General features: G+C 48.2%; 1 protein-coding gene across 16 annotated transcripts in view; it reads left to right on the top strand.

Moving 5' to 3' along the window:
- The window catches only part of MSI2 (musashi RNA binding protein 2), a 238589-nt gene that overhangs the window by 136963 nt on the left and 89475 nt on the right, over positions 1 to 12151 (top strand). For all 16 annotated transcript variants that reach the window (XM_051635423.1, XM_051635422.1, XM_051635421.1 and 13 more), the window contains exon 7: positions 8391 to 8439. In XM_051635423.1, coding sequence (XP_051491383.1) covers positions 8391 to 8439 — 49 coding nt within the window. The remainder of the gene's footprint in view (positions 1 to 8390; positions 8440 to 12151) is intronic.

Genomic DNA, 12151 nt, shown 5'->3' with positions numbered 1-12151 from the left:
TGCATTTAAAAAGTACAGCTTGTGTGTGTTTGTCTTCTGTTTTTATCTGGTGATAACTCCTTCAGGCTGCTAGTGAAGGGGCAGGGATGGATGGATGGAGTTCAGGTTCTTCATTTGTCTGTGGATCTCGCAAGAAAACACTGGAAGTTCCTCAGTTGTTGGGCAGATTTGTAGAAAGTAAAGCATGGTCTGTGGATACACGTGCACATGTACAGGGAGACAAGACATCTTGAATAAATAGACAGACAAGGATGCATGTGGGAGGTAGATCTCCTGATGCCAGCAGGGAACCGAAGACAGAGTTTTCCAGGACAGTGGCTGGCTCTGGGGCTATACTTGGGTCACTGAAAATGCCTGTAGCTTAATTTTCCTTCTAGTCCCACCCTCTTCTTGTCTATTAGATGGGTAAAACACAACGATGTTTTGAGGCAGGGTGAATTAAATGTTTGTAAGAGAGTTTGGAGGCTCTCCAGCAGCTGTTTTGAACTGGATTCTGTTCTTGCCTCTCCAGCAAAGGGCAACAGCGGGAGCTCCATGATTTAACACTGGCTTCAGGCTGAATGAGTTCAGAATATGCTCCTTCCCTTGCATGCTGAAGTTTTTTTTAGCTGTTGACATGTATTTTAAAGTTATCAATCACTCCCTGTCTCTTACTGTAGCATGGACTAACTCTGATCACAGAAGAAATTTCCATGGCACCAATTTCTGGCAGAAACATAGACTGGAGTTTTGTTGTGGCAGTGAGGGAGGCACTGCTCTAATTCACAAATCTGTTTGTTACCTGAACACTGCAGCTTCATGTAAACATGTGTATTGTGTGCCATTAGATCAGTCTGCTTCCAGAAACAAGGATGAATGTCTGCTTTCTGTCCCCTGGTAGGTTAGCTGGTGCTTTTTTGTAAAGCATGTGGCTTGCCGAGGATGGGGGTTCTGGAATGGTGCCACTCCTGGCCCTGCAGCTGTCCCTGAGGACCATTGAGGCCATCAGTGTTTGGTCAGTGGGCTCTGCCACCTCTCTGCCCCTTCCCAGCAAGAGATGCTGCCCTTCTGCCATGAAATTTTGTTTGTTGGTGTAGATCTCCAGGGCTGTGAGTAGCACAGCATCTAGCAAGGTGTTCTTAGCACTGTGTTTTGGGGGTCGTGTGTGTTCTAGTGACCAGGTAGAGTCAAGTCTCAGGTTCCTGCTGCAAGGGTGGTCATGTCTATCCTCTGTACCCTTTTCCATCAGGATCCTGGAGCACTAAACTGCAGCTGGATGTTGATTACCTGCAGCACTGCTGGCCAGGGAGAGGGACAGAGGAGGATCAGGGTTGTCTGGCTGGCTCCTGTGAGCTCTCTGTGACACGATCTCAGCTCCTCCAACTCTTACTCCATTTCAGAAAGGCAGCGCTGGAACCTATTTTCCCATCAAGCTAAGGAGACCCAAGGGACGGCTGCCTCTGTGCTGGCAGGCATAAATTGTTCTGGGCAATTAGACCTGGCTGCAGGACGTGATTGTGGAGATCTGACCCAGCCCAAGGCTTGCTCTGCTCTTGCAGAGGCAGGCCCTGCTGTCTCAAAAAGCACGGGGAACACAGGCGTGCCCTGTGGCCAAGGAGGAGAGTAGCATGGTGATGGCTTTGCTTGGCTCCCAGTGTCACTGACACCTTCAGCTTGATTTCCATTGATGAAGGCATCCCTGAAGATCACAGTGTTGCAGGTATCTGGGAGATGAGGGCCACCTCGTCTGTAGAGGGTAGATGCCAGTGCCCAGATGAATGAGTGTGATTTATGGATTGTTTTTTCATTTTTCGAGAGCCTTGTCATCCCACTCGTTGATGTTGGCTGCCGTGTGCTGGAAGTCTGATGGGGGCAAGGGAAGTTCTCAGCAAAGATGACAGGTCAAAGGCAAACTCCAAGAATCCTCATAGAGTTTATAACTTGATCCAAGAGTGGCAGAGAGCCTTGCTTTCATCAGTACTTCCTATTATTAATACCAGAGAAGGAATTAATGGGAAATCATCTATGGAGTCATCTCTGATTTCTCCTGCTGTGGAAAGCTGTTATTTTTCTGGAGAATATTAATTATTCTTACATCCCCTTGGTAGAGTAAGCATTGAGTAACGTGCTGGGTTTTTATAGGAGCATTTTGAAGTCCAAGAGTAGCCACTGTGCTTTTTTGGCAAGCATTTGGGATGCTCTTTGCCATGTCACGGCTGGTGAGCAAGCCCTGAGATTAATGTGATTGAATGACTGTTTTAATTTCAGTCCTGATGGAGCAAAATTAGTTACAATGATATGTGTGTGTTGAATAAAATTGTAGTTTTATTAGCTATAATTGCTGAAGAAGACTTTTTAAAGAGTTGACTGCTGGGGGGAGAAATTGCTAGCACTGGAATTTGTTCTTGCACAGTGTGGCATTGATTATTATCATGGTGCATAATATGTCAGCCCTTGGTTGATAAGTCATCCCTGGGAAGCGCTCAGCGAGGGACCTCACCGTGTGCCTCCAGATCCTGGGGAGCTCTACATAAATGGTGCCTGATCCTGAGGGGACAGGAATATCTCACCAGGCAGCCAGGGCTACCTTGTGAAGCTATCCTGGGTCGTGCTTTTGGCCCTGGAGGTCTTGGGTTTGCTCCCTGATGGGTTGGCCAAGCCAGCGGACATCAGGGCAACTGCAGGAGTGGAGCCCTCAAGCATGGGTGAGATGGTGGAGTGGGATCCAGCCATGCTCTGGGTTGAGAGCCAGTGGTCTGGTGTGGTAGTCTGGGAGATGGTGCTGCCCACAAGGTGGTCCAGCTGGTCTGGGTGGGGAGGGACCAACCCTCACGATGACAGCACCCGGGCAAGGGGCAAGAGTCCTCCAAGTGCCTTCAGACTGGGAGGGAGCCACACTGAGAGGAGGGGAGCCTGCTTGACAGAAAGAGGGGGAAAAGGTTGAAGTATTTCTTTATTTGTTTAATTCCATTGTAATCAAACCCAGGGGCCTGCTGTGGGGGAGCCATTTTTTCTAACTGTCTGGCATGCAATATGCATTTGTCTTAATTTATGTGGGGAGGCTGGGAATCTGCAGAAGCACGATGCTGGTGCTTGGATTTCACATGGGCATTTAAAATAATAGCACCTGACAGTTTACTAGCAGCTAAGAGGTTTTTCTGCTTCAGAAAGCAAAATATTGGAGGAGTTGTGCAGTGTGTATAAATAATTTGAGGAATTAAAGCAGAATATCCAGCATGCATTTCTTGGGAGAGCTGAAGAACTGATGGACCTGTAAAGTTTAGGAGTTGGGAATTGGAGGGGGTGGAAGCACAGCTCATCTGTGTGTAGCTGAATGTCACCCTTCTGTAAATTCTTTTCTCCCAGGACCCAATATGAGTTGCTAGAGTGTTTAATTATTTCATTTGACTGTCCTAATTATTCTTTACCTTGAAGGGATGGAGAACATAGCACCAAGTCTGCTCAGGAGTGTTAGAAACAAACAGCCCCCCCTGTTCTCATCCCCATCTGCTCTGGATGTGTTGGAAACCCAAGTTTTTGGATTGGGAAAAACTTTCCTGGGCTGGATGAGGAGTGTGAGGCATAAGAGGATTCAGCTGGTTTGTTAAGGTGTGAGCAGTGATGGGCTGGTGCTGGGTTTGATCATCTTGAACAGCTCAACTGCCCCATGACAATCCTGAAGGAGAAAGTGGGAGGGATGAATAGAGAATCCTGTGTGTTCTTGTGCCAAGGCTGGATCAGTTGCCTTAAATTCAGACTTTCTGAGTACAATTAATAGTAATTTTATTTAGGTCACCCTGGTTTTGGTGCTTTAAATGTATGCCTCCATTAAAGTGGAAGAAAATCAAATACATTTATCTCGGTGGAGACTTCTGTGAACTGGTTGGGCATACTTTAAATAACCCTGGGAACTGTTAGGATTATTAAAGCCTTTGGCTCCTCCAGGTTTTTTTTTTTCTTTCCTCCTGTTCTCTCCTATTCCACCTTCCAGGCAGTGATTAAAGAAGTGGTATAGCTCTTCGTTTCTCAGAGCCCCAAGTGGGTTGGAAAAAAAGTTAAATAAACTAAAGCCCATTAGTTAGGCTTTCTGTAAGAAACTGGGTCTAAATTGGATGTATGCTGGGACAGAGGAGAAGTCTGTTGGGCTTTAGTGTCCGTTTGTAGCTGGTATTATCTGGCAAGGCTTTTTTCTTCTTAATTTTTATTTACCTTAAGGGCTAAGACTGTTCATTTTGTAATCTACTCTTATTTGATGCCCGTAATTAGTTCAGATTAATCAGCTCCTTTAAGCCATGCTACATCTGAAAACAGACACAAGCTTTTGGATCTCCAGGAGCTTTCTGTGCTGGGTGGGAGGTGACTCTCTGCTCAGTGGCTCACACCTGTATGCAGAGGGTCAGCTCTTTGCTGGTGGGTGGTTTTTCACCATGACTGGAGAACATGCCCACAGGAGGCCACTGTGGCAGCCGATAACAGGATGTGGTGGATGATCAGCTCTGCTGTACCCCAGCCAAACCTTGGAGGTGGTGATGGCATCTTCCAGTCCTTTTCCTACCCCTGGAGAAAACTTCCTTCTCTTCTCTAAGCAAGGTGCTAGTTGTGTGTTTCGAGACCTGGAGAACTTGCTGTTCAAGCATCTTCACAACACCAGGCCAGCAAGGGAGCCTCAGGTTTGCGGAGGGGGTTAACTTTCGGACAGTCACAGCTCCTGAATCTGCTTGAGTTTCATCTGTGGGTTGTTGTTTTTTTTCCTTCTTCCCCTGAAATAGGGATCAATTTGCTTACTACAGGGTTTACTGCCGGTTACCTTGACTGTGCCCCTTAGTTCTCCTTGATGAAAACTTGAACAAGCCGCTTGTGTTTGATTCAGAGAGAACCGTGAGAAACGGGCTGTGTGAGGCAGTGTGGGTTCCTCATTCTATTCAGCCCTTTGTATATTCAAATTCTTCTACTTTCAGTTCTTGCTGTTCTGCCAGATTTCCATACCATTGATGGGTTTTCTGAATTAATAAGTTTCTTTCTCCCCCTCCCTCCCATACCCTCGCCACCTTTTTGCAACTGGTGAAAAGTTTTTCTAAGCAGGCTGCCCTCTCCATATTGATTTTCTTCTCTGGCTTGTCTAACCAGCTCTTAGATGTTTTATTTTGCAAAGTGTTAATAGAATTTTCCTTTTGCCATTGCACTTTATCTATTCAGGAGGTTTCAAGAAGTCTCATTGTGTCACTGGACTATGGAGGAAAGAGGCTATTCTTCTGTTACAATGCCTGCCCTAAAAAATAACACAGGGTGGGGTAAACTCCAAAAGGGCAGAGACGGAGATAAAATGTTCTGACCTTAGGAAACAAAAAAGATAACCAATTAGATGCTGCTGAAAGGGCACCAGCTGGCTTAAAGAACACCCCACTGATTATTTTCTCTTAAAGCCATGCTTGGTCCATGTCTGACAGCCACAGAGCTGCTTGCCCCCTCGCAGGTTTTCAGGTCTGGCCTGGTGGGGCTGACCTGTTTGCAGGTGGGTCTGCACCCAGTTCTGCTCCCAGATGCAGGTACCACTGCCTGGAGGGATGAAGGGCCTGTCTCTGGGATATCTGTACTCCTCCTGGTCCCAGCCTGCACCATGGAAATCTCCTGGCTTAGTCCATGCAGGCTGCATTTGTTACTGCTAATAAGGAGTTATTTGCATTAAAAAAGACCTCTGCCAAGATCTTCAGTGCAGTGTAGAGGGGCCTTAGTTCACATGGCACAAAGCGTGGTTGGCCCTAAGACATGTCGTGTGTGACTGAAATGGCAGATCCTCCCAGGATGGGCTGGAACCAGAACTAGAGCCCATCGCCTCCACTGGTGCCTTGTCCCATGCCAGGACCTGTCTCTCCTCTGTCTTGGCAGCACTTGGAGAAGTAGGATGGGGCTGCACAAGAGGTTCAGACCCATGGTGTTGCCACAGCTGAGCCTGAGAGGATTTTTCCACTCTCAGACTGCTGGGAGGCCTTGGACTGAGACCTGGCTGTGCTAAAGCAAGGTTAGAGTCGAGTTGTGCCTCATCTGATTTCTCTTCTCCCCCTAACAGCAATATGTGCAGCCTTTACAAAGTCCCCAGTGAGGTCCTGGCAGGAGGAGGTTTTGTTTTGAAATGTGTGGATCCATCCAGGAGAGCCTGTGCGCAGCAACAGCCTCTGGCTCTGGGGACGGAGGGACCCCCCAGGCTGGTGGGGTCTGTGCTGCTGCCCACCCAAGGCCCTGGCGTGGGATCTGAGGCAAAGAGGTTATGCTGGAATTGTTGCTTGTTAAAACTTGTGCAGCAGTGATTGGGTGGGGGCAGCAGGGTGGCCAGCACACTCGAGTGGAGCGAGGCAGAGGAAGCTGCGATGCTCTGGGAAGCAGCATTAGGTGCAACGTGTAATTTTTGGTTCCAGTGAGGCCAAGACCTCAGAGAATGAAAAATAAAGATTGCTGTGCAGACGTAACCCTGGAGCAGAGATAAGCAGTGGTGGTGGTGGGGCGAAGGGGAGCTCTGTCCTTATCTGCCTTCTGATATGACTTGTATTTGTGAGTTTTCTTCCTTTGGGTGAAGACAGACAGCAGGACAAATGGCTCTCTGCTTAACATGGTTTGGATTTTTCAGTGCATCAGCACCTTTAGGTTTCATTCGAGATGGGTATCGAGGCATGCTGTTCTCCTCCATCTCAGGCTAACACTTTGTCAACCACTAGGACTGAAAAAGTTGAGAACAAGTTAACCCAAGACAGGTTTTTAGATGAGTTTAGGCACAGGGTAAGGTTTTGCTGCACTGCGTTTTTTTCGCTATAGCCCAGCACGATTTCAGTGCAGTAGTTAAGAGAGGATCAAGCTGTTTATACCACTTTCCCAAAACATGTCTCTACCCAGCCAAGACAAAGGGTAATTCTGCACAGCAGTGGGCTGGGTTTGTGCTCCCCTGCATAAGAGAGGACTACAGGCAAACTGTACTTCTGAGCTGTGATTTCATCCAGGCAGGAGCTTTCAAATCCTGCTGTAATTCCAGGATCACATTAAGGCAGCAGAAGCTGGCACAGCTACCAAAAGTGGTCCCACCTTCCCCCAAGGTGCTGCCTCCCTGCCCTCAGCAGTAGCACAAGCATTGGTTTGGCTGTGCTGGGTAACTGATCTGGCTTAAAACTAACCTGGAAGAGAAAGTGTGGTTCGTTTTATCCTGGAGCAGTTCCCTGGCTTGATCTGCTGTGCAAATGTGTTGGCAGAGAGGAAGAGGCCAGCACAGAGCAGGCACGGGCAGTTGGGTGGAAGATAGAACCCTTTGGTGGTTCTGTGTAAGGTGAGGAGAGTGTGTAACTGCATTGTAAATCACTTGCCTAGAATAAATTATTTACAGAAACCAGAATACAAGAACATGGAAGTATCATAAGAGTAACTGGGGGGAAAAAAAGCCCCAGGCAAACCATAAAACCCACCCCTCAGAGACAACCAGTGGAGTCCTTTAAAATATAAAACTTTTTCTTTAAAAATCTCCTCCCTCCCCCCAATGTCTTCTGCAATTCAGTAGTTTAACAGGTTTTCATCAGCTTCTACTTTCAAATGGGGAATGGCAAGTCTGTAGTTTCTTTTCAAGAGAGATTGTCCCAGTTGTTTCCTGCAGCACGTGGGGCTGACCTGCCCCAGCTCCTGCAGCCTCTCAGCAACAGTTTAAAATGTGATAATGCTGGAAAATAAACCCCAGCACAACATCCTTCTAAAATAAGTGCAAAATTTTAGGTGTGGCTGCACAGATTAAATGGAGGTGGAATAAATCATGCAAATAGTAATGAAAGTTGAAAGCAATTTGGTTGCACTTCAATACGTTTCATCAGTCATCTCTCTTCTGAAGTGGAAATGCCAAGCCTGATGCGAATTAAACTTTCTCCCTCCTCCCTCTCCCCTCTAGCTTTTCAAAAGGCCTTTTGAAAACCTCTGAATACCTTTCTTGGCTGACCAGATTTTACCCTGCCCATACTTCTTGTAACCTCCTAATTCTCAGCCAAGAGAGTAACTCTAATTTGGAGAAGTCATGGGCTTGATTTTCATCTATGGTTCCTTTCTTGGCCCTTCCTTATCTCCCTACAAAAAGGAAAAAGACTGAGATGAGGCATTGCCGAGGGACTGGCAAGAGATGGAAGAACTCCTTAGATATTTGGCTTTTCAGGGCAACGGAACTTTTAATGTTCTCTTTTCCACTTTATGATCACATGTCAGCTGAGACAGGGGTTGGAAGCAGCAGATTTGCAAAAGGAAGAACTGACTCTGAGCAAAAGCAAGGAGATCTGATGCATCATCTTTACCTGACCTGAGGCTGCTCCTGCTTTCAGCTCCCCAGCCCAGTTTATTTGTTGTGCCTTTGTCACCCATGTTAAAGCACACATCTCCCCTCTTCTGTCTTGCAGGTAGAGGACGCCATGCTTATGTTTGACAAGACGACCAACAGGCATAGAGGTAAGAGAGAACAGGAGCTCTGACACCCCCTTTTGTGACAGCTTCTGCATGGTGAGCACAGCCCAAAATCAGTGTCAACATGATGACCCAGTGGCTGAATCCAGCAGTGGTGAATCAGCAGAGCCCTTTGTATTGGAGGCAGCTCCCTCTGTCCTGTTGGTGTTGCAGAGGAAGGGCTGTTGGGCATGTAATGGGAGATATTGTGTGGGTTTTCTTCTTAGAGGTGTCTTTTCTGGCCAGTCTAATGACTTAGCTTTGGGGAGACCATTGTCAGGCTCTGTGGCATCCCTGGAGATAGTAAAGGCAAGGGAGCTGTGTGTGGTGAGGCCACGGGGAAGCAGAGGGTGTGTACTGAGTTGGCTGGTGTTTGGTTAAGCTGGACAAGAGGCCAGTTAAGCTGACATCAGGAAATTAGGGCAACAACCCCCTGGGTTTTGCTGGGGCATCAGGAATGCTAGAATTTCAAAGATGAGGACTGCTTCTCCTCCTGTCATGGTAGCTTAGAGTACAGAGGATGTTCAAAGAGGAATTTTCCTCCACATATTTCATGAGAGAGACAAGGTTTCATCATTGCTTGTACAGTTCTGTGAAAATGAGCTGAGGGTTATTTTCAATGTTATGGCCATTCCTTTCAGTGGAAATAAATGATGCTCCTCTGTCTCTTGGCAAGTGGTTCACATGATCCCTGCAGTCGAGATGCTGAGCTCCAGGCAGAGCTGGGAGGGGGTGAATGTACCTGGGCTCTCACAGTGACTTGTGGGCAGGCTCTGGGGCACTCTTCTCTCCCAGTGAGACTGATTTTATGCCCCACTCTCCTGCTCTAACATGGCATGTGTTTGGAAGCAGCTGGAGCACTTGGGCTTGTAGCCCTGAGGTTTCTTGTTTTGCCTTCGCACTCTGGACACGAGTTCACTCTCGGGGAGGCTCACTGGGTTGATATGGTTATTGTCTCAGCCACAAATGTGTGACTGCTTGGAGGGGTGTCTGCAGCCTGTTGGTTTAGGGCTGCTGCCTGAGGTATCGTGGAGCCAGGCAGCATTGGGAGCCCTGGGAATGGGAGAGGGAAGCAGCCCGGAGTGCTCGGCCACTGCTTCATCTCCATGACAGGGTCAGGAGACCTCACCTCCTGGTGCTGCCTGAATTGTTCACTGCTCTGATGTTTGTCTGAACAAGCAGCTTGGTGCATGCAGCTGGCTGGGTGAGTCAGGCAAACCTCCAGGATAACGTTGCCTCCCTCCAGCAGCACCCTCCCAGGTGCTGGTCCCTCTCTGAACTCAGGGAAAGTCATACCCTGGAAAATTCAAGAGCAATGAGCAAAAGACTTCCTTGGAAAGATACGCTCTTCAGAGCCAGGGAAGGCTGTGAGCAGCCAGTGCCCATCGGTTTGGTAACAGGAACCAAGTGTTCAGAATTCTTACATAGTTTGGAGACTTCAGCCCCTGACAACCTCCTTTTATATCCATGGAATTTTCTACCCTTCTTTTTGCAACCACCCTTAAATGGATCATAAATCCCCTTCTCCATTCAGGATCTTGGCATGTTGTTTGTTGTGTTATATGGGGCTTTTGTGCTGCCCCATGTCCCTGCTCTGCCCTGGTCTGCTGGCTCAGGGAGCACTGGGAGGCTCAGGAAGCACTGGGGGTTCTAGTACCAGTCCTGGTCCCAGCAAGGCACAAACTCAGCAGATGTGGCCCATGTCAGTGAGCTTCAGCAAGTCCTCTGCCTGCTTCTGTTTGAATTCCTTGTTTTCTTCTCTTAAACTGTTTCTTAACCTGACAAGTTTATGTGGTGTGCGTTGGATAGGCTGACAGTGCATGCTGGTGTTCATCTCCATGCCTTGTCCTCCTGAGACTTTGTCAGACCCATTTACAAGTCCCTGACCAGTGGTTCCGTGTCTCTGCCTGTCACCCCACAGAACAGTCACTGCCATCCCTCTCTAAGGGCTCTACATGGACACCTTGTCCTAGGGAACATCAGCCTGTCCCACAGCATGACTGCAGCCCATTGGCTGCCTCATCCCTGGAGAAGGGCTCTGCTTCAGGAAGAAGTCTCAATTTTCTGAAATATCCCAAATCCTGGAGTTCTGTTCCCCCTGGGGCTCTCGGCTGTGCCTGCAGTGAGCTCTGTTGCCGCCCGCCCACCCCGTCGGGGGTCTCCTCACCAGCCTGTGCCTGCCTTGGCTGGGCTGCTCTGCCCAGGACACTCTGCAGGGACATTACAAAAAGAGCAGGGGTGTGCTAGTCCTTCCTTTGCTTCCTGTAAGCAAGACACTCGTCTCTTCCCTCCTACCTCAAGGTGATCCCTCCTCCGTCCCCGCCGGTGGCACTCTGCTGCTGTAAGCACTTTCCGAGGCGCGAGGGCACCGGGGAACGGTGGTGTTTGTGCTCTGCTGGTGCTGAGCTCTGCTCTGACAGCTCTGCTTCGGCTTTTCTGTGCTCTTAGGGGAAGCTGGGGAGTTCTGCTATCAGCGTGAACCTGAGAGATAAGCCCCAGAGGATGGTTCCTCTTTCCAAAGCATCTTTCCCCTGTCATATCTGGAGAAAAGGTCCGTAGCTGCAGAAGTTGAGGGCTGCAGATGTTAGGGCACCTTAGCTGCCATGAAACCTTTTGTTTTTTTCACAAAGTGTGTTGAAGATGAGAGGCAACAGGTCTTCCTTTCATTCCCCAGGAATTCTGTGAATGTATTTTGTCGGTTAATTTTTTATAGCCCTGATTTTTTTTCTACATAGGAGCCATAACATTTCTCTTCATATTAGCATCCTTGTGTAAATTCCTAGATGGGATCTAAAGAGAGAGGAGGAACTGTGAGTCCAAAAAGACCACAAGCAGACTCCAAGTGCCCTCAAGTGTGATGTTACAGGTACATCCCATACACTCCACTGGAGTCCAGCTCTGGACCTGGCTCTGTCCCACTTGCCTGTGCCATCCTGGGGCAGGATGGGCTGGAGCCTCCCTCCCCACTCCTGGCAAATGAGGCAGTCCTCCAGCACCCCAGAGGCTCAGCTCTGTTTGTGAGGCTGTTTCCTGGGGAACAGGCACTTACCCTTTTGCTGGATGAAGGACAATACTGCTTATTAGCCAGGATTAGCCAAAATTCCTGGGAGTGGGTGAAGCCTGGCCAGTGCCAAGGGGCCACGTGGCTGTGGCTGGAGCAGCTGCCAGAGGGGCAGGAAAGCCTGAGCTCTGGGTCTTTACCTCTGCGGAGTACGGGTGAAAGGGAGAAGCAAGTGGAAAAGGCAGAGAAAAGAATCATTTTCATCTTCATGCTTGAATTTATCCAGCCTTTTCTGGCATTTTTCCTTCTCTGTCCAGGTAGTTGCTGCTAATCAGGCTAATGAACTGGCTCCCAGGCTGCTTGATGGAGCGAGTTCTGCTGCATCGATCGTTTATAAAATCACCCTAGATTTTACAAATTGTGACATTCTGATTGTGTTGGAAACGTGTTTAAAATGCAGTAACGTGCAGCCACAATGTTAATGGCAATTCCTAAAGCCACTTGCGGGTTGCAATCTGTATCTTCACATTAGCCAAGGGAAAGAGGAATGACAGATAAAACACCCGTTGTGGTTTTCTGTAGTTAGTCTATGCCTAGAATAATCAACATAGATGAGGGGAAGGAAAAGTATTAAAATTCACTCCCTAGAAGGTGAGATGAATTTCCTTGCAAGCAAACTAAGGGTAGTTGTTGACATAACTGGCACGTGTGTGTGAG

Source organism: Apus apus, chromosome 18 (assembly GCF_020740795.1).
Source record: "Apus apus isolate bApuApu2 chromosome 18, bApuApu2.pri.cur, whole genome shotgun sequence".
NCBI classification, from domain to species: Eukaryota; Metazoa; Chordata; class Aves; order Apodiformes; family Apodidae; genus Apus; species Apus apus.
This window is presented reverse-complemented; position numbering and strand designations above follow the sequence as displayed.